This window comes from Macrobrachium rosenbergii, chromosome 10 (genome assembly GCF_040412425.1).
Source record: "Macrobrachium rosenbergii isolate ZJJX-2024 chromosome 10, ASM4041242v1, whole genome shotgun sequence".
NCBI lineage: Eukaryota > Metazoa > Arthropoda > Malacostraca > Decapoda > Palaemonidae > Macrobrachium > Macrobrachium rosenbergii.
In genome coordinates this window covers 38,108,020-38,133,019 of record NC_089750.1, presented here as the reverse complement: position 1 = coordinate 38,133,019, position 25,000 = coordinate 38,108,020, and the positions used below count along the sequence as shown (strand labels likewise).

Here is a 25,000-nt window from a genome sequence, read left to right as displayed (position 1 = left end):
TATATATATATATATATATATATATATATATACATACATACATACATACATACATACATACATACATACATACATACATACATACATACATACATACAAATATATATATATATATATATATATGTGTGTGTGTGTGTGTGTGTGTGTGTGTGTGTGTGTGCATGTATGTATATTGAAAGACTTCAGATCTGCCTCAGGGGGGTCAAAAGACTTGAGCCCTTCTTCTCGAATAATCCATTTAATCTTTCTCTACATCAGCAGTGAATTTAGTGTCTTGAGGCTGGTCGACTAGGGTGGAATCCAGCCATGATGCAAAAGCACATCAGGCTTCCAGCCTCATCCAAAAAATTCTGCTGAGAACCGGAAAGTTTGCACATTTGGAATCACCCGTGTAACGAGGAAAGGTGGATTGTTAATAATGTTCTCTTCTTCCCAACAGAAAGAGAGCCGAATCTTTATTAGATTGCTGGATCATGTTTTGAGATGGCAAACGTATAATATGCAAGTTCACGAAACCCATTGTTTAGGTCATGAGGTAAATCTCTATTGTTGTGTTATGTGCCATACCTGAACCTGCACTGAACTGCATTGTTATACAGCATTTCTTTCGTTTTATCATTCGGATTTTTCTTTGTAGGTCGCTGTTGACTGATAATGCATTACATTGGTAAAACATTGCCCATGCTCCTGATGATTGATGCCATTTTCTTGTCGAATTCATGACCAGTTTATTTTACTTGTTATATCTTCAGTAATATGATCTGAATGATCATATTAGTTACTGGTTCGATATGTTATTCGAAAGAGTATGAAAAAACTCTGTAGTAGTTGGTAAAAATTTGGACAGCCATACCCTACGCAGGCAATATACATAAAATGTAAATGGATACGACTGTATCAAATGAACTCGTACTTTTAGAATTATCTTCCGAATTATTACAGTTTTCTAAGTGTAATTTTATGATATATTCCTCGAATTGTATTTTACTCGGTTCACTGCAGTTTAAAATATGCCACATTATATCACCAGAAGGTACTAAAATTCTCATATTTGTCTGATATACGTTTTAGCAAAACAGGAAGAAAAAACACTCAAACTTATGTTACACATTGCAAAATTAGGCCTTACCTTGCCGTCTGGTTAACTGTCGCCGGAGTTTTATATGAATTACATTAATGGCAATGTTATACATTATTCAACGTCTTCATTAAAGGGTCAGCATAAACTGTCTGTTGACTACCTATCGACAAGATCTCGTAACGCTGATATATGAGTTATCTCATCTGGAAGCTGGACAATCTCCGTTATGATGTTGAAGAAATAAGAAACGAGAACGTTTGGGGTACCTAAAAGTCCAAAAGAATCCAAATGTATGAATGTGAAGAAAGAAGGAAGCCATTTTAAAATCTGAAGAAAATTTACGTCATCCGTCAAAAATGCAGACTTTCTGTTAGATTCTACAAATCAAATGTAAAATCAGCTCGAAATATTTAGATACGACTGCCCAACAATGCGTTTGGTTAGGTTCCAAAAATATGGGTATTGTTGATAGATTCACGATTTCGTGAAAAAGAATCTGTAATAAAAATCCACAATTATATAGTAAATATATTACTATGTAAAATATGTAAAATAAACCAAAGACTTTCGAACACTTGAAGGGTGTTCCCATCAGTGCTAACGTTAGCACTGATGAGGAACACCGTTCAAGTGTTCGAAAGTCTCTGGTGTATTTTACATATTTTACATAGTAATATATTTACTACATAATTGTGGATTTTCATTATACAATATGGGTATTGTTACGTGTATGAGTCCATATTAATATCTGTTAAGTAGAGTTGTTATCTTATTAAGAATTTTAAATCGAAGAAATTTTCTGAAATTGCAGTTATTGAAAGAGTTAAGTTATCTAGATATTTAGTCTATGCAATGTTATGCTCCCGATTACTTAGATTTGGTGCTTTCATGCCAAACAAGTTGAAAAGATTTAGAAATTCAGAAACACTAGAACGTTTAAACCTTACCCAAATATAATGGATAACATAGAAATCAATTTTCTATGAATAAATCTTTAGTTTCCACATTTGGATGCAGTTAAATCGTTTGCTGTCATTATGGCTGCCGTAAATAAAATTCTGGTGTGTCTTTCATGAGAGAAGGGTTACAGAGAATGAGCGACGCAGGGCTGTGGAGCACTTCTGGAACACGATGTAAGGTTTTTAATCTCTAAGTTCAGAGAATGAATGTTATTTAAAACCATTTTTTTGTTTTGTTTTGTTAGCAAGTATTCATCATTTGTGCGAGTATTTGTCTTTGCTTTGTTTAAGTAAATAAACAGAACAAACGATTTATGTGGTGCTAAATCACCATTAACGACCTTCTAACATTTCATCCCTGTTACAGCTTGTTGGTGAATACAACCCCGAAAGCATTCAACATCAAGTGGCTATGGACACCGAGTTTCGATATTCCACCTACCACCGGTTAAATACTTTGGGACTTATTTCTGTACGATTTTCTTGAGATGATATACATTTAGTAGAATTCAGGCTTCACTAGATTCCAGCTATTAGTTTGATTTCAAACTGTTTTCTTATGTGACGATTCTTTTTCCCCCTAGGCAGCCGACTATTATCGAAATGATTTCTGTCTGAAATTTAGATCACATGAGCACTGAGATTTATTCTCCCAGTACTCTTATATCGTTAAGGATGCTTGGACATACGTAATTGCACTTCCTTTTCACAGAATATCCCCAAGGAAATAGTGTGGCATAAGACTGTAAAGAATAGGTCGCTGTACGGAAGATAACTTTCTCCAAACATTGTGATGGGATCAACTTGTGCTGCGAATACAATAAAGCAAAATGAGCTTATTGTCGTTGTTCATCACTTGGTAAGGAGCTTATATATTTAATTAAGTACATATAAAGTTTCAGTTACCGGAGTGTGTTGTTTAAACACTCGGATGGTAATGTCTGCAAAAGGAATACGGAAAGAGCATGTGAAAAACTTACCTTAGTCTCTTCGCTTCATCTATAAAGGGTCTTTTCTCAGCATCGCTTAATAATTTCCATTCTGCACCTGAAAATCGAAACCTTCATTATAATTTGTCTTTCACAGAAAATACGGTTATAAATGCTGAATCCTTTGATTAGAAGAATGCAACTGTTTGCCTATTTTATTTGCTGTTGTTGCAAGGACTTTCAAAATATAAGGACGCAAGAATTTCCGTAATGGATGTCTGTGAAGAATAGTCCATACGAACGAAAATTTGCAACGAATTGCTTTTAGATCTCGGTACTTCTATTCACAAAAGCGCTTAAAAACAAACTTCGCTGGATCCTAAACAATGAAGAACAAGTCTTGTTTTTTATTGGTTGCTCGTTATCGTTTTATATGCGATTTGCCGAAAAAAAGGCAAAAGCCGTCACTCAAAGAACCAATGATAAAGCAGACGTGTGGCAGATGTCTTAAACCGCTTGACATCAAACCAGTTACTCAGCGGCCACCGTGTTCTGACACGATTCACCTTCATTGTATAAACTTCATAAAATTAACATTCGTCTCCTCTATGGAAAGATCTACAAGTTTTTTCCTTTGATATATTTTCCTACCATAATAGTGTGAATTAATAACTCAGTTTTTGTGGCATCTGAATATGACATTTCGCCTCCACTAATTGCTATTAAAGGGCAGTTTTCTTTACGACTTCTTTACGGATATGAAAGTGGTGATTTTCTTCAGGTGCCGTTTTCAGTTTCGTGCGCTTTTGTGGGCAATAAGAAAATAACCATTAAGCACCCACACATATATGTATGTATGTATACATATATATATATATATGTATGTATATATATGTGTGTATGTATATATATATATATATATATATATATATATATATATATATATATATATATATATATATATATATATATATATATATATATATATATATATATATATGTATATATATATATATATATATATATATATATATATATATATATATATATATATATATATATATATATATATATATATATATATATATATATATATATATATATATATATATATATATATATATATATATATATATATATGTATATATATATATATATATATTCATAATATATATATATACCTATTTTTATATTTAAATATATATATATATATATATATATTATATATATATATATATATATATGTCTATATATAATATAATATTGCATGTATGTATGCATTCATAATTACCAGATACCTATTTTTTTCATCTTTTTACAGCTTTCGATGTCTCAGAAGGTGCTACTACACTGGAAATGGGGTGGCTCCAAAATGAACGTTACAACAGTCACTGCCACATTCATCTTTAACTAAGGAATAAATTATATATATCCCTGGTACAGAAGGCTTCCACAGCATCAACCACTGCATACATTTCTACACAGGAGGCTGATCACCAACACAGTGCTGAGCCTCCAACTCTCTTATGCAAAGTATCGCACTTGCTCTGTTCCATCATTTCCGCCATTCGTCGAAACACCTCTTTCTACACCTGCTTTTTTTCTTTCTTTCCAAAGTTTTCACATTAAATCCTTTTCTCTTGCCGAGCATGTACAATTCTCTTCACTTGACCAGACCACTTCAATCATTCTTCTCCATCTTGTCTCTTGAGCTCTAGCTGTTATTCACATCATCGTATCTTAAAATTTTTTTTTATAATTCATTTTATTTTATTCACATTATAAAACATACATAGTTCATGTCGACTTTTTTCCAGTTTTTGCAATCATATGAAAAGTGTTTATTTCATTTTTTTCATAGAAGAGCTCCCTCAGTAATCCCTCAGTATATTTTGACTTTTTTCTTAGTCACTCTTCACTCATCAGCCTTTACAAACTTCCAGCTAGCCCTCTTTGTTCTACCTACTCACTAATTCAGCTTTTTCTTGTTGTCCCACCACTATCCATAGCATTTATTCCCAGGCGCCCTCCAGTGTGCTTCAGCACTTCCAGCCTACTCTCATAATTATTATTATCAGCCAAGCAGCAAACACAGTGTGAGACTCAGATTGCTACAAAGCCAAGGGCACCAGTATGGAAATCCTCCCAATACAGAATAGGAATTAAGAAGTAATTGTGAACTAGGAAGTATAAATACTATAAATAGCTAAGAAAAACTAATAAGGCAAATAACAAATGAACAAAAATTGAGACTCGTGTCAGCCTGCTCAACGAAAAAGTGCCTGGACCAAGTCTGAAATTCTGAAGTTCCAGCGTTTCATCTACAGGATCAAGATCATTCAACAATTTGGTCTCAGCAGAAATCAAACTTCTAGAAAACTGTTATTGTACCTTACAGAAGAACAAGAGGACTGTAACAATGAACTACTTACCTAATAATACTTGGTGGATGGTATAATCTGGGATAATCTGAATTCCAAGGATGATCGGAACTATAAGACCATAAACAGCGTGCACAATGAGCTAACTGAACAACTGTGCCAGATATAAATATCAAATATCAAGATATGGGAGAAGATATCTAACCTAACTCAAGAATTTGCTCAACAATTCAAGATGAAAGTCAGCTGCTGAAGAACAAAAAAGGAGATCAATATTAAAAACATGGTAGAATAAAAAAAATTACATTTCCTAGGGATATACAGGGAGGGTTATACAGGTCTCAAAAATCTTGAAAGACTTTCTCAATATACAAATATTTTGTGCAGTTAAAGAAGATATGCATGTTTCTCAAAAGTGATATTGCAATAAAAAAAAATAATACTTGAAATTTTAAATGTTCTCCATGCATTTGATGACACGCTGCTAATGAAAAGATCTGAGTGGGTGGTGGTTAAATGGCTTAGACCTGATAGCAGTCATACTGTAAGTGTTGATAGGCTTTCACGTCATCCCCATGATTTTCTCCATGCAATAATTTTAGCTTAATCTCTGTTTAGAGATTCAGTGACCACAGACCTGTACATAGATGAAATCGATGAAAAGAGAGTAGCATCGTCTGTATATTAAATAGCATATTGTATGCATATAATGTAATGGGACCAAAAACATTACACTGGTTGAACACAAGAAATTACATTTTTGTAGTCACTACGGTATAGTGCCCATCAGCCATTATTCTTTGCATTGTATAGTTTAAAAGTTCAATAATAATACTAAAAAATGGTCTGCTAACTCCGATCTTTCTAAGTTTGGAGACACAAAACAAGGATTAACACAGTCAAAAGTGACATTAAAGTTAAGACCAATCATACAGTGCTCATGTCCAGAATCTAGAGATTTCTGCTTTTAGAAAGCCAAATTGCAAACTAGGGCACAGTTGGTTACTTTTAGCATACACATTCAGACGTTTTGCTAACAGACATTCCAAAATTCTAGAGCTACCCTAATCGCATTCACCTAATGAGTAGCATTACCAGTTCTCCAACAGCTGCAAAAAGAAACCTTTCACACTAACATACAAAAAAAATATCAGACCACCTTTAACTAATAAACAGTAAAAAAAGAAAAATGGAAATTAGCTTTTGGGTTTATACCTCCATAAACATCCAGGTTGAGTAAATGATTTTAATAGTATAAGCCTGAAAAAGCTATACTAGTCCTTTTAGCTTCATAAAAACAAGAATAAGGCATATTGAGTTTTTCATTGTTTTACTTACTGTCAAAGACACCAGCCAAAAGGTTTACCTTTACCTTTGGACAGTGAGTGACAGAGCCATCTCGTTTAAGAAAGGGAGAAACTGCCTAGTCTTACACCAATAAGCGGAGATGTAAGGGTTGTTCACCGTTAATCCAGCTTCATTAATTTTCAGCTAGAGCTTAAACTCTCTGAGACACAGCTCTTTGCTGGGTATAGTTATTCCATATCAAAAAGATTATAAGACACCAGTTTCTCCAGGAAAGCATCTCAAAAATCCTCACTGAACCAGCTTTGTCTTTAATACAACATTTCCACAAACGAACAGAAATTCGCTAATTTATTATGGTAACATTTGAAAGAGCAATAGGCACAGTTTCCTTATACGACAGTGCCCAATTCAGAGGCTAACTCAAAATTCTATTGAATTCGCCTTCAGATTTAGTATATATTTTACAAGAAAAGGGCATATCAAGGGCAGCCTGCAAATATTTAATCATTAAATAAGCTAAAGAATGATCAGAATTCCCAATTGGAGGTCTTTCATTACTGGTAATAACATCAAGAAAATCGTTGTATACTGGTACCAAGTAATTTCTAGACTTGTGCCTGGCCTCATTCATAACTTGCTCACAGCCTGGTCAGAAGTAAAGGCATAAGCTCTTACGCCTTAGCAATAAGCAAGAGAAACAGAAGTCAACCACTCCCACTGTACATGCACTTTTGATTGTTTGCTTTTACAAGCATTTTGAATATCTTCATCAGTCTTTCCTGCCTGTCATCTTTATCGCCAATTATCATTAATTTTTGCAAATATAAATCATTGTTAAAAATCCCGCTTTTCACATCATTTTCAAATGCAGCAAGTTTGAAGTTATAATAAAAATGTATAGATTAATTAAAAAGTTAGTGATAATGGTTCTCAATTATTTATCAGTTGTCAAAAATACGCACATATTCTTTTCCAAAGAAGCATTTGATTTTTTAGTTTTTAGACATTCTAGAAATACTGAAGAAGAAGAAGAAGAAGAAGAAGAAGAAGAAGAAGAAGAAGAAGAAGAAGAAGAAGAAGATGGAGAAAAAGGAGGATTCAAAACTACCAGATATCCACTGATACATGTGCAGATTTATCATTCATATTAAGAGTAACCAACAATTTTCATTCATTTCATCTGAAAAGAAAGAGTGAAACACACTTGTTTACTGGAGAAAACCTCTTTATCAGTAATGAAATAAGATTTGTTGTGAACATTGATAAATCACCTACCACAAAGAATTAATCTAATCACAGTCACCGATCATTACAAAAGAGATTACGACTTTAAAAAAGATGATATTCTTCGATAAACTTAATCTCTCGAGCGAATGATAGCATTATAGACAGAGTGGCACACTGCTTTTAGTCGTCAGTTAACCTTTGTACTGGTTTGGTAATTGCTGTCTTGATTAACTTGGAAAAAAATGCTTATGCTTTATTTGATAAAACTGAATTTAAAAATACTTTGAAGACAGTATTTGGAAATGGTATTTGAATTCAATAAACAGATGAAAAGGAAACTGCATTGAACAAAATCTAATGGTAGCGTAAATTGCATATACGTCAAATATAATATATTCTCTGTGTCCTGCACAGAAACATAAACAGCCAAATAAGTTTATGAATTTTTTTGCTTCATTTTAAGAATGATTTACTTGCATTTTTCATAATGTGTACAAAACTAGAATCTACCTAACCTTTTGCACTCGTGTTCAATCTGGTACAAGTCACCGTGTGACTTGACTATCTTCATAATCTGAGGCATTAGGCTATTTACTTTGTATAATGCTGAGTTCGGGGGAATTCAGAGAAACAAATGGGGAAACATTTCCTTATTTATTAACTGAATTATTTAATGATAAATGTAAATTCTCTTAACAACACTAAATGCGCAATATAAAAATCAATATAAAAATCTATGTATTCTCTTTAATGTTCCTGCTGCCATTAGGTTTTTGTCAATCTTGACTCTCTTGATAACGGAAAACAGAACTTTAGAAATATAAAAAGAAAATTGTGTTAACCAGACCTTTTGCAAATATCCTGTAAATTAAAGCGGGCAGTGACAATATTAAGTGATGTAATCGTTGGATGTAACAACACTGTAAGATTCAGTCTTGAAGAGTGTCCTCAACGGGCTAGCAACATTGTCAATAAATTTCCATGGATGGATTCTGAAAAATTCTATTTCGCCTAAAAAATAATGAATTAAATGTCAGAATAAAATAAAAAATAAATATTCAGGCAGAACACCCAAAAGTATTATACTCGTTTTGTGTACCTAAGTAAAACATTACATTGGTCCTGAATTAATATAATGTCACCGGTATATAATCTTTACTTCTGAAGTTTACCTTTTCAGTTACCTTCCAAAATTCTGCCCTCCACGGAGTGGGCACTTTGTGGCCATTGCTTGGAGGGAAGAATTTGGAAATCATTTCAATAATTTCCTTGACTGCAGCAGAAGAGAGAATTTGTACTCAGATATATATTTGGAAAACTAGTAACTAATGAAAGGTTGCAGACGTTAAACTTAAGAAAGAATGCAAGTTGGGAAAAATATGACTTAACTGAATATGGGTTTCATGTTTTATATTTTTGTGAGACGATGAAGCTATTTAGTCCGGTGCTCAGGGCGGTTCACTATGACGCCTCAACCCCCCGCCCCACAAGGATTTAATGAACCAAGCATTTTTATATACTATAAAGTGTCCCAAAACAGGTTTGGCATGTTAACACGAAAAAAGGTGGGCACTCTCTGGTTTTTCGTTGTGTAAAGTGGTCGGAAGAAAACATACGCGTATCACATTTTTTTTATTATATCATCAGCAATGGTAGTCATGTTTATGTTATAAAACATGTACCTTCCGAAGGAAATACGGGGTAAACATGATATTTTGGCATTTTTATCAATGTTCAGTCCTTTAGATATAAAATTACCCTATCCATCAGCTGTATTATTCTTTGGTTTATCGTTATTATTTTAATAGAGTAATGGTTAGAAATTGATTAGTTTCTATTCTGTTTTGCTTGAACATAATCGCTCAAAATATCTTCCTGATATATATTCATGTACTCCAGGTAATGAATAACCCATTGTATTTCTAAGATGACATACAGAAAAAGAAAGTCAGATCCCACTTTCATTGAACAAAAAAAAAAAAAAAAACTCAGAACCATGGGAGGGAAGAGCCTCCTCGAGAGAAAAAGAGTCGCCAAGTCAACTGTCATTCATTTCGAAAACACCGAGTTTAGTCCTTTTTTCAGAATTAAAGGATCCTCATAAACGATGGCCTTAATATCTAGAATGTAAAGAATCAACGTATTTCTGAGCCTGAAAGATCAACCACCAAAATGGCAACCATTTGTCAGCAAATACCAGAAAATTTTGGTAATCTCGATGAATACCACCAGAACTGTTATTCTCGGTTTATTTGTAACCTTAACAGATTCAAAAGCTCCAGTGTAAGTACAACTACCGGCGAGACCTTAAGAGAAAAGAAGCATAGGACCTGTAAAGAGAAAATAATTTTTGACCCTGACTGTGTCTTCTGCAGTAAGTCTGGTCGTATTCGTGTAAAGAAAGGAAGAAGCCGCACAAAAGAGAATGCAACAATATTCGCAAGGGAAGGTTGGAAGGCCATATTTAGAATAGCAGCGGAACACAATGATGAAAGCTTGCTGTTGCGTATACGAGGATATGATTTTTTTGTTTGTAAAGCCAGATATATTTCTTGTAGAAGAAAATATACAATGAAACCAGAATATTGGAGGAGTCAAGATAATCACTCAGCCGCTGCACAGACTTCTCTAGAAAATGCCTATAAATCTGCACTTCATCACGTGGTTGCATGTGTTACAGAGCATGTGATCGAAGCGAATAAAGTAACTCAAGTTCCTTGTCTTACATTAATGTACACTGCTGAGTTAGAAAAACCGCCATTCAAGAATCCTAAATACCAAGGTGCTAAGAGATTAAAAACCAAAACTTGAAAATCACTGATTTGGATGGCCAAATTCAGTTTTTCTTACTATACAACACTAAAATAACAGTTGGAGATGAGGTAAGGAAGGCATACAGTCTTGCTACTACTGATTCTTTTAGAGAAATTGCTTTGCTTTTGCGTGGAATAATTATGAAATCATTTAGAGAATCAAAGGAATGATCATGTGTTGGAGATCACATCCGAAGTGATACCTAACCAGCTAAGGAAGTTCTTCAGTATTGTAATGGACAAACAAATGATTAGCACGTCAGATCATGCAAATCGTCTTGTTCTGTCAATTGGGCAGGATATATGCCGTGCTGTTACTAACGGGGAGTGGAAATTACCCAAACACATTTTGCTATGCGACATTAAGGCATTTGTATCGTAGCAAACTACTACTAACATTGTTAAACCGATTTGTTCACTGAAAGGAACTGCTTTGCAGTGGAATTAGAATCTGCAATAGACACAGCCTTGGAGCAAAAATCTACAGTAATGACTAATCAGATTGTTAAAACACCATACAATGCTGTGTTTCATTCCGAATGGGACAACTTTAATCAACAATTAACAGGAATGCATGGTGCTCCGTTCATCAACACTGCAGGAGGAATGATGCTGCAAGAGGTCCAAGGGACTTATACTCCGTCTCAATCAAAATCACTACCTACCGTTTCTAGGTCTTCTCCAGTAAGAAAACAAGATCCCCTCAGTTCAGTCGAGGACCAGTAATGAATTTGGAATACTAGACGAGCCTACCGAAAATAAAGTTGCATTTGCTAAAGGACAGATGCTCTATTTGATTTGGATATCATGTCGAAAAGCTTGTACGACAGGGAAACAAACTGTGCCAGCCTTTGGTGGCTTCATTGCACCAATCCGACGCATTACTATAAATAACTATCCTTGGATCCCAGAACCTATCACACAATATAATGCCGTCAAAGAATTACTTAAGCGGTGTGAACAAGCTACAAAAGCGGTTGGCTAATTATGCACTATAACCACATTTGACTGAGGGGTATGTATGAAAGCTCTGCCATTGATATGGGACAATCCTGGTGAATAAAAAAACAGCATTATTTTAATTGGTGCTTTCCATACCGTTATGATTTATTTGAACATGATCGGTCATAAAATGGCTGGATCTGGATTTAATGAATTGCTTGTTGAAGCTGGTCTTGTTACATCGGGATGTGTTGTGAAAGTTCTCAGTGGCAAGAGGTACAGCAAGGCATTATGGTCTTTCAAAGTTGTGAGTGAATCATTTGAAAGATTTCTGCCTCAGAGCTTCATAGAAGCGCAACAGGAAACCATAGAGGAGAAAAATTTATTGGAGTACCTGGGCAAATACGTCGCATTTCAAGAAAAGGTGAGAAATGGTTTACTGGGGAAAACTGCTCAGTTCTGGATGTCCTTCTTGGATGATTCTCGATTAGTTTTTCTCGTTATATATGCAGTCAAAACTAATAGCCTACCTTTGTTTCACAAGACACTGGGGGGCCATGGCAGATTTATATATATATATATATATATTTTTTTTGCGGACAGAATTATGCTAACTACCTTTCTTGGTTGTACTGCTTTTTGTTATCCGTTGAGGAATCACACACCCAGGTGCAAGTGAGCTTTTAAGGAAGGGAGCTATATCTGTTGCAAGGTCTGTTATTCCAGGGGATCTGCGTGCTGTTGACAAAACAATGGAAGAGACCTTTATGAAATTTGCCAAATCTAGAGGAGGTGCTGGGGTTGCTGGAGGTGCAGGACTCCCAGGCATACTCCATAACTATGGTGCCTATGAAAGATGAATAAGAACTTCATCGGAACGTACCAAGTATTATGAAGCTACTCTCGAGATAGCTGGAATGATTGGGGATGAGGCCAGAATAAAAAATGGAAAGCACAGAGAGCTATGTGAATCTGAAATCAAGCGGAGTGAGGACGCAGCGCCATGCTGAATGGCTCAACCCATTCAACTCTGTACTATCTCTTCTGGTGCATGTGTTCTTCCTGACATTGAAATAGGATGTCTTACAGTTAGAGAAGATGGGAAAAGAAGCCAAAATTGCTTTCATGCAAGAAAGACTAATGAAGGGTGAACATAGTGAGCGCATTAATTTCTTTGACAGATTGCCTAGATTAAAACTTAAGACAATGGAAAAAACAAACAAACAAGTAAAACTGGACACGTCACAAGGCAATGTAATAGAATATCAAGAACAAGGTGACACTGCGTTCCAGATACTGATTAAGTCTCAATAACTATCCACACCATTCAGCCTCGAGGAACTCATGGAGTATTCTATCACTGCCATCCTCCGTACCATTGGGACCCCAGATGGGTTTCTCTTCAAAACAAATAAAGCAGCTTTAGTGAGTTACTTGTCAAGACTTCCTCCGTGCCCGATGCCCCTGATTCCGCACATAAAACGTGCAAACTATAGAGCATGTCAATGGAAACGGTCACATGAAAGAATGCCTAGTTTACCAATGTTGAATGATCATGGTTGGAGAAAGGATCCAGGAACTAGTAGTTTTGAGCTTATCTGGTCTGAAGGGCCCATTCTTATAAACAGACTTATAGACATTATCCCATAAATAATAGAGTCCTAGAAATAATAGAGGAAGAGCAATTGGAGGGCAAGCATGAAGAAAATGAACTAGTAGATGAAGCATGTGGAAATTCTTTTTCTTCAAGTGATTCAGATAATGACTTATAAATTTAGATGCCTATTTTTTTCTTTCTGAATTGCTTTCTTTGAATTCCTTAGTAACACGATTAATTCTAAAATATTCTCTTTTGGTGACATATAATACCATTTTATACTTTATTCATGCAAATTTGAAAGCCTCTTTGTTAAACTAAATGTCAAAAAAGTTTAATGGCTGTAAATTATTTGGCTACAAAATTATTCAGGATCATACTTTATCTTGCCTTTGTAAATAGAACACTTTTTGTATTGTATTATTGCTCATAAATGCTGATACTGGCTGGTAGTAGCTGCTGCAACTAGATTTTGAAGGTCACTTTTGCACTAAGAAAGGTCAAAGAGTGCTATCCTTTTTCATTGTTAGTGTGTTGTAACACGTCAGACCTGTTTTAAGTAACTGTTATAATTTTGAATATTCTTTCCATTTTTTATGGAATGTCACGTTTCTTTTTATTAATGGTCTTTTAGATACAAAATTATTCATTCTCAATCACACCATAACTCATTTGAGTAAATAGAACGCATTTTTTATCATGTTATTGTTCGTGAGTGTTGGTACTGGCGCATATTGCATTCTGTAACTAGTTTTTGAAGGCTACTCTTCACGCACGGAAAATAAAAAATGCCCACTTTTCTTCAATGTTAATATGTCAAACCTGTTAGAAGGCACTTTAAAGCATATAAAAATCTTAGTCTTATTAAATCCTGGGGTTGGCCCATAGTGACTCACCCTACGTACCCTACTAATTAGTATGTATGTATGTATGTATACATACATACATCCACACACACACACACACACACACACACACACATATATATATATATATATATATATATATATATATATATATATATATATATATATATATATATATATATATATATATATATATATATATATAATATATATATATATGGAGAAATGCACTCTAAATGGCAGATGAGCTTCGTCTCCTATGACCAATGCCGAACATAGCTCATCATCTTAAGTGGGACGATGAGAAAGAGTCTTGTTGTTAAAATCACTATATTAAAATCACTATATTTACTGAGCACGGGTTTCCTGCCCATTATCCTGTGTTGATAAAAAAACCCACTAAAATATTACATTTGAAGGTTTTGTATGTGCATAGACACTGTACGGATGATAAATGCAAAAGAACTGATTTGCTTAAGATGAGCAATCTGCATATTTTACTGCTTACTGAGGCAAGTGTGAAAGGGCAGGTTGCACAAAAGTTGAAAAGACAAAAAGCGATTATGTATAGGTAGCTGGAAGGCTTCAAACAAGGGAAGGGTAACAATTATAGTGCCATTAATGCTGAGAGGCATCATTAAGAATTATTGGAAGGGTGTATGAAAGGGCTGAGGGATAAACTAAAACAGACGACAGAATGATTGATGGGAGAGGGCCAGTGTGGATAAAGACAAGGGGAGGATGTATAGATCAAACTTTTTTGTGAAACAATTATGTAAGAAGGTTGAAAGCAAACTTTAAAAATATACACTGCATCAGACATAAAATAAACTTATAAAAAGAATTGATAGATGCAATACACAGAGTGCTGAGTCTCTATGGTAGCCTATGGAAGATAAATAGATGCGAACAATCAAAGGTGTGCATAATGGAAGGGAGAGTGACTATTTTTGTGTAGAACTGGCTTGGGAAAGGCCATGTTATGTTTCCATGGTTATTGGATACATACAATAATTTCTGTAAGGTTGCCATGTTTATTATTAAGGACTGCTGAAATACTGTTGAAATCTTTGTCAGAACATACTTAACGATTTAACTCTCCTTTCTGCAGCTTCCGACTGATTTCTCTCAGAAATTTTTGCATGAGAACTATTGCATTCTGCAATATAAAGGTTCCTGAAGAACTACATAAAAAGCATTATTAGAGGGCAACCTTCTAATAGACTCTTCTACAGGAAATTTATTTGTAAACATCCCATTAACAAAAATTTTGCTCTTTCTGTCTGAATAGGTACTTTAAAGTCACTTCATAAACTTCTCGTGAATTCTTAATCCTTCCATAAATTTTTAAAATGAAGGGTAAGTGAACTCGACCGAAGTCCTTAGACCGGTTAAAGGTTATGATTACTGCTTGTAATTCATTATCTCTTACATATATAATTATATCCTGTATAGTGTTGTTAAACTGTATAACAGATCTTTATGGAATTACGCAATATTGTTCGCTTGAAATCATTCTATCGGTTGTCTGCAAGTACTTTGGCTATTATCTTGTAGTTAACATTTAACAGTGATATAAGACGCCAATTCTCTTTAATACGTCTATGCGTGATGCATAATTTGCTCTTAAGCAAGTATATTCTGGAACGTATGATTTATTTTATCAACATCTCGCATCCCTAATTACTTATAAGCATTTCCAATGATTTTGAACCGATGTTTTCATTTCCGCTGATGATACCTGTGGCCATAAATACTATTAGTTGTTTTCTGTCGAACACAAATAATGTTTCATTATTGAATAATTCTTTCATTTCTTTTTCCTTGTTAATACCTGTGGGTGCTTATACTTTAACAACTGGTATCACTTTGCCATAATACTCTACTCTATTAGTCGTTACCTGTCCTTCCGTATCAGATTTTATACCTTTCACATAAATCTACTTCCTTTTATGATATAAGATTTTGTACCACCCTGAAGTATGTTACATGGATTTGAAATATCAAAATCATCTGATGAAAAATAAAGTAATCCAGCATTCCTGACATTAGGTTTTTGTAACACACACACACACACACACACACACACACAAATGCATTTTCTTACTAACATTATTCAAGCCATTCATTTTATAGTTGCAATCGTTCAAATGAATGTTACAGTAGAGGAGATTCTGTTTTTTTTTTTTTTTAACATGCACAGTTTATATTCTCTTGGTTGTCTCTTTCCTGAAGACTGCTAAGTTTGGCCTTTGACAAAACAAATTTATTTCCCTGGTTCATTTGAACTTTCCATCCTCCGTTTGTCACGTCGTTTATCATCACTTCCTAGTCCACTTCTTCTTCCTCCTTTTCCTGCTCCTCCTCTTCCTCCTCCTCCTTGTTACACAATTCTTGATTTACGTTTTCATCTCGGTGTAATTCTGCCACGGTCACTATTTCTGCATTAAAAAGCCTGTTCTTCATTTTTCTGTAGAAGCTTTAAAGCCACAACTTTTCCGCCTTGAACGCATGCATTCGAATCTGTGATGTTTTGCTACTTGGTACTCAGTGTAGTTGCTGAAGGCATAGCTTCCGTGTTACTTGCTTCCATTGTCTCTTCATCAGTCTCTACAGTCTCTGATTCTTGCTTAGTAAATGTTAATTTTGTGTTCATCATATTCTCAACCTCAGTTTCAGGGTTTCTTAACTTTCATTTGGTACCGCATTAATATTTTCCAGGTCTGTTGTCTGTTCTTCTTTATATCACTTTTTATCCTTATCCATTTTCTTGTATTTTGTTCCTCTGCGCTTTGACATTTCTGGGATTTTTTTTTTTCTTTTCCAAGAGATTCATATATTTCAGCAAGACAATGAGCAACTACGTGAGATTCACTTCCGTGTATGTCTATTTTTACCGTTTGAATTCTATCGAGTAAAATGAGTGATTTTTCTATTCTGGTTATGAACATCTTCTGGCACAGAAATAACTTTATATATTGTTTTAATGCTGAAAAAATACCTTAATTTTACATAATCAAATGGAGCATACCTTACAGCAACAAACTTATGTCTGCTGCTTAGATTTTATTGAAGACTAAAGCAACCTTGCGCTAACACGGGCTCTTGCTCTTGCCAGTAAAATGAGTTGCTTACATGAACTATTTCTATCTGCAATCGCTTTTCCAATTTTAGTGCCTTGCCTTCGCACCCTTTTACCCTTTAACAAAGGCCACATACGTATCTCTGCCATTGAACTTAATTATTATTATTATTATTATTATTATTATTATTATTATTATTATTATTATTATTATTATTATTATTATTATTATCCCTTACTAACTAAAACCGTCTGATGTCACATGAGTTTGGTGTTAGCCTTTTAAAAGTTAGAACACTAATCTTATTCAGCCAATTTTAACTGATAAAATCAAACCAATGGAATCTCTCTAACTGAGACTCAGCGCTTGCCCAAGCCCACCTTAGCCTTAGCGGGAGCAGACTGTTTAAAACTGTTGGCTTTACAGTTACCACTAAAAACGTCAACAAATCTACCATATATCATAACATAATTATCACCAACGCTTTATTTATCTGATACCATGAAATTAATCACTCCGACACAGATGATTACACCAAAAAGCCCAAAATAAGAGAGCAGTTTTCACGCATGTTTACAGCCGATTCTTATTCTCTACTATTTTTTTTTTTTTTTTTTTGTTAGCTTTGTCCATCTTTCTCATAACACTTCCTTGAACCTTCCTGCAATCCCTCGCATAACTGAGTTGGATTTTGTATAAGGTTCATGTTTTATCCACCTGGTTGTTCTTATGCCACCCTATTAACCCTTCTATGCTCATTCTTTCTAATGGTTTCCTTTATGTACCATACCTTCTAACTTTCTTTACGAGTGTAGCTCCAGTGTTCGCTTCGACATCATTCAAACTGAAATTTGCTAATCAGTTACAATATATGACGATCAATTTTCCATTTATTACCGTGGCAAATGAGTTTTCAGTTTCTCTTCATCGTTCATCAGTATTTTTGTTTTATGTTGGCTACTATATACATTAAAATATGGTAATAGGGATTAACTTTGCTTTATTCCTTTTGGCCATACCCTGTTCCTTGTTATATGCCATCATCAGGCTAATTCTTGGATGGCACCTGATAAGTAGGGACTTCGCTCAGAAAAATGTTGTGGATGAACATTCTCTGTTCTTTGCGTTCAGTTGCTTGTAGCGCTTCGTTCTTGTTAGTGATCTGAGAGACGGATATAATTAATACGCATCCTATATATATGCTATTTCAATGAACGCGCAAGCATTTACAAATCGATTGAGAGGCACCTCCCCTACAGCAATGCAATTTCGACAACTGTTCAAGTCTATTTTGACAGGTCTGCTCCCATTTATAACTTACAGCTTGTCTGGAATGATGAGGAAAACACCAGGCTTCGACTCGACCAGCGACATCACTTTCAAGAAAATAGGAGAATTTCAACAAAACTACTATATTGCGATATTGTATCCTTGTAATAAATCGTCGGCTACAACATGGTTTCCGTTAATTCGTGTAACGTACCCTCTTACACTATTTGATTTATGATTATATTGTTTTTCACTTTTGTAACCAAATGCAACCAGTAGGTACATTGTTATTCAAAGCAGTTTTCTACAAGTAAAATATTTATTTAGATTTCGACATTTCCAAGCTTCTTGTTTCAGGTGACTTTCTTATGCACTGGTAAAGTGTTAGAACGTTCGTGTCATACCGAAAAATGTATTCTATAAAATCTAAGCTTACTAGGAAAGCACTTTGGTAGGCGAGTCATTCGAATCACTTGGAAAGCTATCCCTGATGCTTACGCTGTAGCAACTTGAAAAATTATTAGAATGAATGTGCTGTCACAAATACAGGTTTTAACAAAGAAAAAACAAGCACTTTCAGCTATTAACGCTTTCGTGAACCTAGTGGTACTTGAAAAGTTTAAGAGTTCCTTACCCAAAGCTGAGGATATTAGTAGATCTAAAAAAGAAGCAAGGAATCTTTAAAGTGTTCCTATCTTAGTAGCAATTTTAATAACACAGAAGAGAGCAAACAAAAGTCTGGTAAGAATGTTTTGTAAGTATCACACAAAAAATACAGTAGGCCAATAAAAAAACAGTGGTGGTTAATTATCATTGCTCAATACCGAATCTCCTGAACAAGTAGAATTTAAAGATACAGTCAACAAAAAATCTCATGAAAACGAATGCTGTTCCTGTCATGACTGTGGGAGATTTGTTGCTTCATACTCAAGTGATGCATTACAATGCCGTTACTGAAGCGATTAAAGAAAAGTGGAATCACAGATGAAATAGAAGTTTAAGATATCTGTATATATAAAATAAAAACTACAATGTTTCTACACCACAATCTGTCTCATTCTAGACACTGGTGTAAATGAAGTGGACTCTATTATAAAATATCTTCAAATACTCAGCTTCTTGAGGAAGAGACTAGTAGTGCATTAGATTTACAGGAATTCCAAAAAAGTAAACTTTACTAAATAACAAATTTGGAAATCTTTTCCGCAATCTAAGCAACTTCCCACAGGACTTCATAAGGTGACTTTTGCTGTCCTTCCTTCGCAAGTGAGTCAACAAAAATATCAAACTGCACCACTGGAATCCCATAATCATGTTACAAATCCCCTCAACGGCCTCTGGTGGAGATACTAGCATAACCACATATAGAGCAATCACTACAGTCTCTTGCACAGCCACTGGCGGAGGCTCTTCCGCATCTGCCACAGCAGCTGCTTCAGATGCAGAGCACTGACCTGCCGTGAACACGCTTAAGTCTCTTGGTCTCCATCTCTTCCTTCCACATGCGTAAAGGAGCGCAGAGATAAACTGTGAAAGATGTACTAACAACGATTACTTTAATGGCGTGAAGACAGTGGCGTAGCTAGGGGGGTTAAGGTGGTAGACTCTAGCCCCTTCGGAAAATTTTTTGAAAGGAAGCGAATATGTGAGCAAAAAATAACAAAAGGTGAAAGATGGAGAAAAGGGGAAACAAAAAAGAGAAGGGAAAGAAAAAAAGAAAGAACAGAGAAAATTAAGGCATATAAAATGAAGAAAAACGAGAAAAGCTGACCTGAAGGGAATGAGGGGGGAGAGAAGGGAAATAATATCTCATAGAAAAAACTAAAAGTATCGAAAAGAGAAGAAAAAGCTGGGTTAGGAGAGCAGAAGATAGCAAAGAGGAAACGGAGAAGGAACAAGTTACAAGGAAAGTAATAAAGGCAACGCTTTATGAAAACTAGAACTGAATAGAATAGAAAGGGATGTCCCAAGGTGGTCACGGCTTAGACAGAAAAGGGAAAAGGAAGAGAAAAGGGGGTAAAGAACTGAATAAAGTTTAAAAAAAAAATTGATGGTAGCGAATGGAATAGGGAGAGTCGAATCAAGGGGAAAATAAAGCATAGGGTCGATGTCATGTTTTAGGAATGCAAATTCCAGCAATCATGTGATATTCCAGTTCATTTTGGTATTGAATTTTGTCCTTTTTTCATGAATTACCGTAGTCCATGGTGCCCTGGTTGTTCATTCAGTGAATTTTGGGTCAATATTGACAGATAAATAATATGTACATCTTACCATGATCTCGTACTATATTTTCTTACTGGCATTTAGCATAGTATAGCCCATTTACTCTTTGTATAGGAGTCTAAGCAAAATCTTTTATATTTTGATCTTAGTCCTCTTTAACTATTCTAGAGATAGTACCTCCGGGGAACCCATATAATCTGATATATTCTGTTTGTGAAACAGTTGGAATGAGGATCTTTTTTCACTAACCGTGTCTATCATTGGCGTCTTGCCGTCATGAGGTGGCAGCTAGGCTATACACTGTACAAATTCTTCAGTTAAGCCGACAGAATTGTTTACTTGGAGATAAGACTTATTGTATGAATGTTGCTTTAGGAAGATAAACAAACAGTTCAAAATGATTATTTATTCATTTGAGATTGAGCGCCTGTACGAGTTAAAAAAACAGCCACTGTTCTCAGCATTTAATTCAGGATGGTCCTCGGGAGTATATTTTTTACAAGGATATGAAAACAATTTCCATGTCAATCCATGGTGTATTAACATTTTAGTGCATCTGAGGAAACAATTTTGAAGGCGAGAGGAGCCTCAATCCCATTTGGTTAGGAAAGGATTAAGAAGCTCAATTTTTATGTTATTGAAGATGGTGATACATGATCTTAACGTTGTGGTATGCGTCTAGAGTACTTGATGAGAACATAGGGAGCCCTCGACTTTTTGCAAATGCCTAAAATCTGTTAACTTCCTAGGCCATACTCCCCCTCGGGGAATGAATCACAGTTACCCCATCTACTATTTAATCTTTTTATTGCTTTTACTTGGGGAAAAAATTTCCAATCTTACCTACTTTGAATCAAAGGGGTGGCTACACCCCCTTTCTGAACACCATTTCCCACATTGTATCATTCTATTTTGGCTTTTTTGGATTTTTAGTCAGGCCTCTGATATTTTTTTCCGTTGCACTGAACTAATGGTGGACATGATCAATTTCATACATTCACTGAGCACATTATCACCGATATTAACATGATTATATGACTCATGAAATGTCTCTTGATAAAGAAGTGCAATACCAAAGCGCATCCAGTAGTGCCGCCGATTCCAGTTAATGCCCTGAAAATGTGGGAATAGAAGTAAACTTGACTTGGTTAGTATTCCATTAGTTACTGTTTTCCTTTTTCATCAAACTGGGATCAATATGGAATAATTAATCCAGCTTAATATTATGTTCGGCGGTTAATATTAGATTTTTACGGGAAACCTTGGATGCCAAGAAACCTCTTGATGTGTATTTGGTTCTAATACTAGTTTTTTTATATATAATAGGCTAAGCAACCCTGCAACCATTCTATGGCCTTAGTCACATGCACAGGAAGAGTAGAACCCATCCATCATCTCAACTCGGACATTAACTAATCTGACCTATGGCAAAATTAACAGAGCTAAACTTAGTTTTTATTTATGATGAGTCTTTTGAATATAATTTTCAGCATCAGAATATACTTCATTTTCTTTTAATGTGCTTTTTCCCATTTGTATGGGGGTAAGCACGATGCCTTTTTTTTTTTTTTTTTAAGGACTTTGATTTGGCTTTGGGGTAGATTTTGTAGCCTCGATCGGCTGCCCTGCCTGTCATCGCTTAGACCCCAGTAGCGTGTGTACATGTATTGTACCAGTTACCAGCGCCCTTTCTCCCAGCAGCGAGGAGACGTTGCACGGTTAGGTCGACAGTTGAGTCATGTGAGGTGTCTGTTATGTTTTTAGATGTTGGAGTGGCTTTGTTTGTGTGTGCATTAGTCTGTAGCACCCATTTACTTTTAAGCAAACCTATCCGTTGATTACATACATAATCCCGGGGTGTCTACACGGATAGCAAAGTGTCCGCCTCTCTAACCTGTCGGCTGTTGATTTGAGCCCACGCCACAGACCTCTAAGAAGTCCGAGGCTGCTGCTCTAACCGACTTGGTCATCGAGGCTCTAGCATCAGAACATACTACTGTGTTTAAATTCAGTACTCGCTGCTCCAGGTTCTGGTGATACTTGCATAAATCTATGGTGTTGGTGCTGTTCTTTGCTAGGAGACCTCACTACATACTTTTTCGCCCCTTCATCTGCTGTTCATGCTTTATATCGAAACAAAACATGCTGATGACCTCTCAGCGAGGTGTTACAAATAAATTTCTTCATTTGCTGATTTCATATTTTTTAAATATTCAGCAGACGTAACTAAGAAACTGGTTTTGTTACTTTGTTTTCTGTACCACAACTTTCTCTCAGCATTTCCTTCACTCTCCGTCTCTTCCTTTTTTAAAGTAAGCCGCAACAATGTCAGTTTTCTTGTAATCACCCGATAGTGCTACTGACACCCAGGTTTGCCCAAACATTCCGTCATCCAAGCAGTTTACGGCATTCCCGGGTGTATTTCTCTGTAAATCCGCTCTGGTACTGAAATTTTTCTGATTCAGTTACATATCCCACAGACTTTGTTAAATTATTGGATTGGCGAAAAAATTTTTGCTGAGTTATTGTTAAAAAGATTTGACTTCCTTGTGTTCTTGTGTAAACAGTAGTGAAATATACTTAATAGATATGCCTTAATCCATATCAGTATACAATATCTATCATCAAATTCGTTTTAAGGGTGTCATCAGCGAAACTGATGCAGTGCTTTGGTACTGTTTGTTAGGTTCGTGGATCCCTGCCAACCTTTGCCCAGCTGTAAATGAGTACTAGTGTCTATTAGGCTCCAGGACAGCTTCTGAGGCAATGAATACCATCCCTAAAGACTTACAGTAACAGGGAGGCTATACTCTTCTAATGCCATTTCTTTTAAAAGGGGAAAAGGTACACGGTAAAAATTATACAAAACACAAATACTCATACAAACAAATGCATACACACACACACATATATATGTATATGTATATATATATATATATATATATATATATATATATATATATATATATATATATATATATATATATATATATATGTGTGTGTGTGTGTGTGTGTGTATATGTGTATATATATATATATATATATATATATATATATATATATATATATATATATATATATATATATATGTGTGTGTGTGTGTGTGTGTGTGTGTGTTTCAAAATTAGACGCCCCCCCCTCTCTACAACATAAACTAAAATTGATATGGAAAAAACTAAAGTAATTCAGAACAGGTATTTATTTAACTTTCTTTCTGAGTATTTAATATTGTGTGTGGCCTTCATCTGCCTGTACCACAGCCTGCATTCTTGAGGGGTATGATTTCAGAAAATTGCAAAAAAGCTGAGACTCAAACTCCATTTCCCAGAGCACTTCAGTCACCTCTCTTCACAGATCGTCGAGGCTTGGTATACCATCATGGTTCATTGTGCGTACTTCAACACAATCCTTTAAGATACTACCAATGTACCAATGTTTTCACACACATTAAGGTCAGGGGAGCTACCTGGAAATTCACTTGACGAGAAGAAATCGATACCGCTGTTTCGAAGCAGCTCCTGTGTCTGAAGAGCCTTGAAACATGGTGCCTTATCATGCAAAAATGTGACTTCTTCAACAGATTACACATTTTCACGATTTTTGAGGAAAGGAAATACTCCACCAGCAAGCACAGTTTCTCTGAAGTATTCGCTATTCCATGACTGTCCTTTCTTCTTTGATGATCCACATTAACCGTTTGGCTGTGAAACAGAAAAATTCTCAAACGTTCAGGAAATTTCACAACTTGGCAATAGCGCATGTCATCGCTGATATCATCCAACTTTGCAGCCGAAATGATGTCATTTTTATGATTTGGCTTCCTGACTGTGTAAATGAAGAATTCATCTGATGTGGCAACATGGAAAAAGTCAGCTTCATCCCAATCTTTAAGAAATGAACCACAAAACCATGCACAGTCTTCTCTCTGTTGCTGAGTGATGTTGGACTTGCTGATAACATGCAATGGCTTGATACCAGATTTTTTCAACTCACGATATAAAGCACTATGACTTCCCTTCTTTCCCCTTTTTGTTTCTGGTTCAAGCGCCAATTTATGTAAAGACTTTCTTGGTCTACCCACTGCCTCAGCTATGATGTCTTTTGACTCCTGAGAAGGGACTTCAGGCCTTCCAAGATTCTTACTCTTTTCGCAATGACAGTCATATGGATTTTTGTTCCAGTTTCTTTTAACAAAGGATTATCTCTTTTAATGGGATGGCCTCTCTGAAGGTTATGGCCCAGATTCGGTCAATCCATCTGATTTCCTCTGAGTGGTTAGCCATGGCTGTATCTAACTCCGTTACTCAGTCTGAAAATCC

General features: G+C 35.3%; 1 protein-coding gene across 1 annotated transcript in view; it reads right to left on the bottom strand.

Annotated features, from left to right (window-relative positions):
• The window catches only part of LOC136842596 (uncharacterized), a 177,215-nt gene that overhangs the window by 118,929 nt on the left and 33,286 nt on the right, over nucleotides 1-25,000 (bottom strand). Inside the window, exon 2 of the mRNA XM_067110172.1 lies at nucleotides 3,021-3,087. Within this exon, the coding sequence (XP_066966273.1) occupies nucleotides 3,021-3,087 (67 nt within the window). The remainder of the gene's footprint in view (nucleotides 1-3,020; nucleotides 3,088-25,000) is intronic.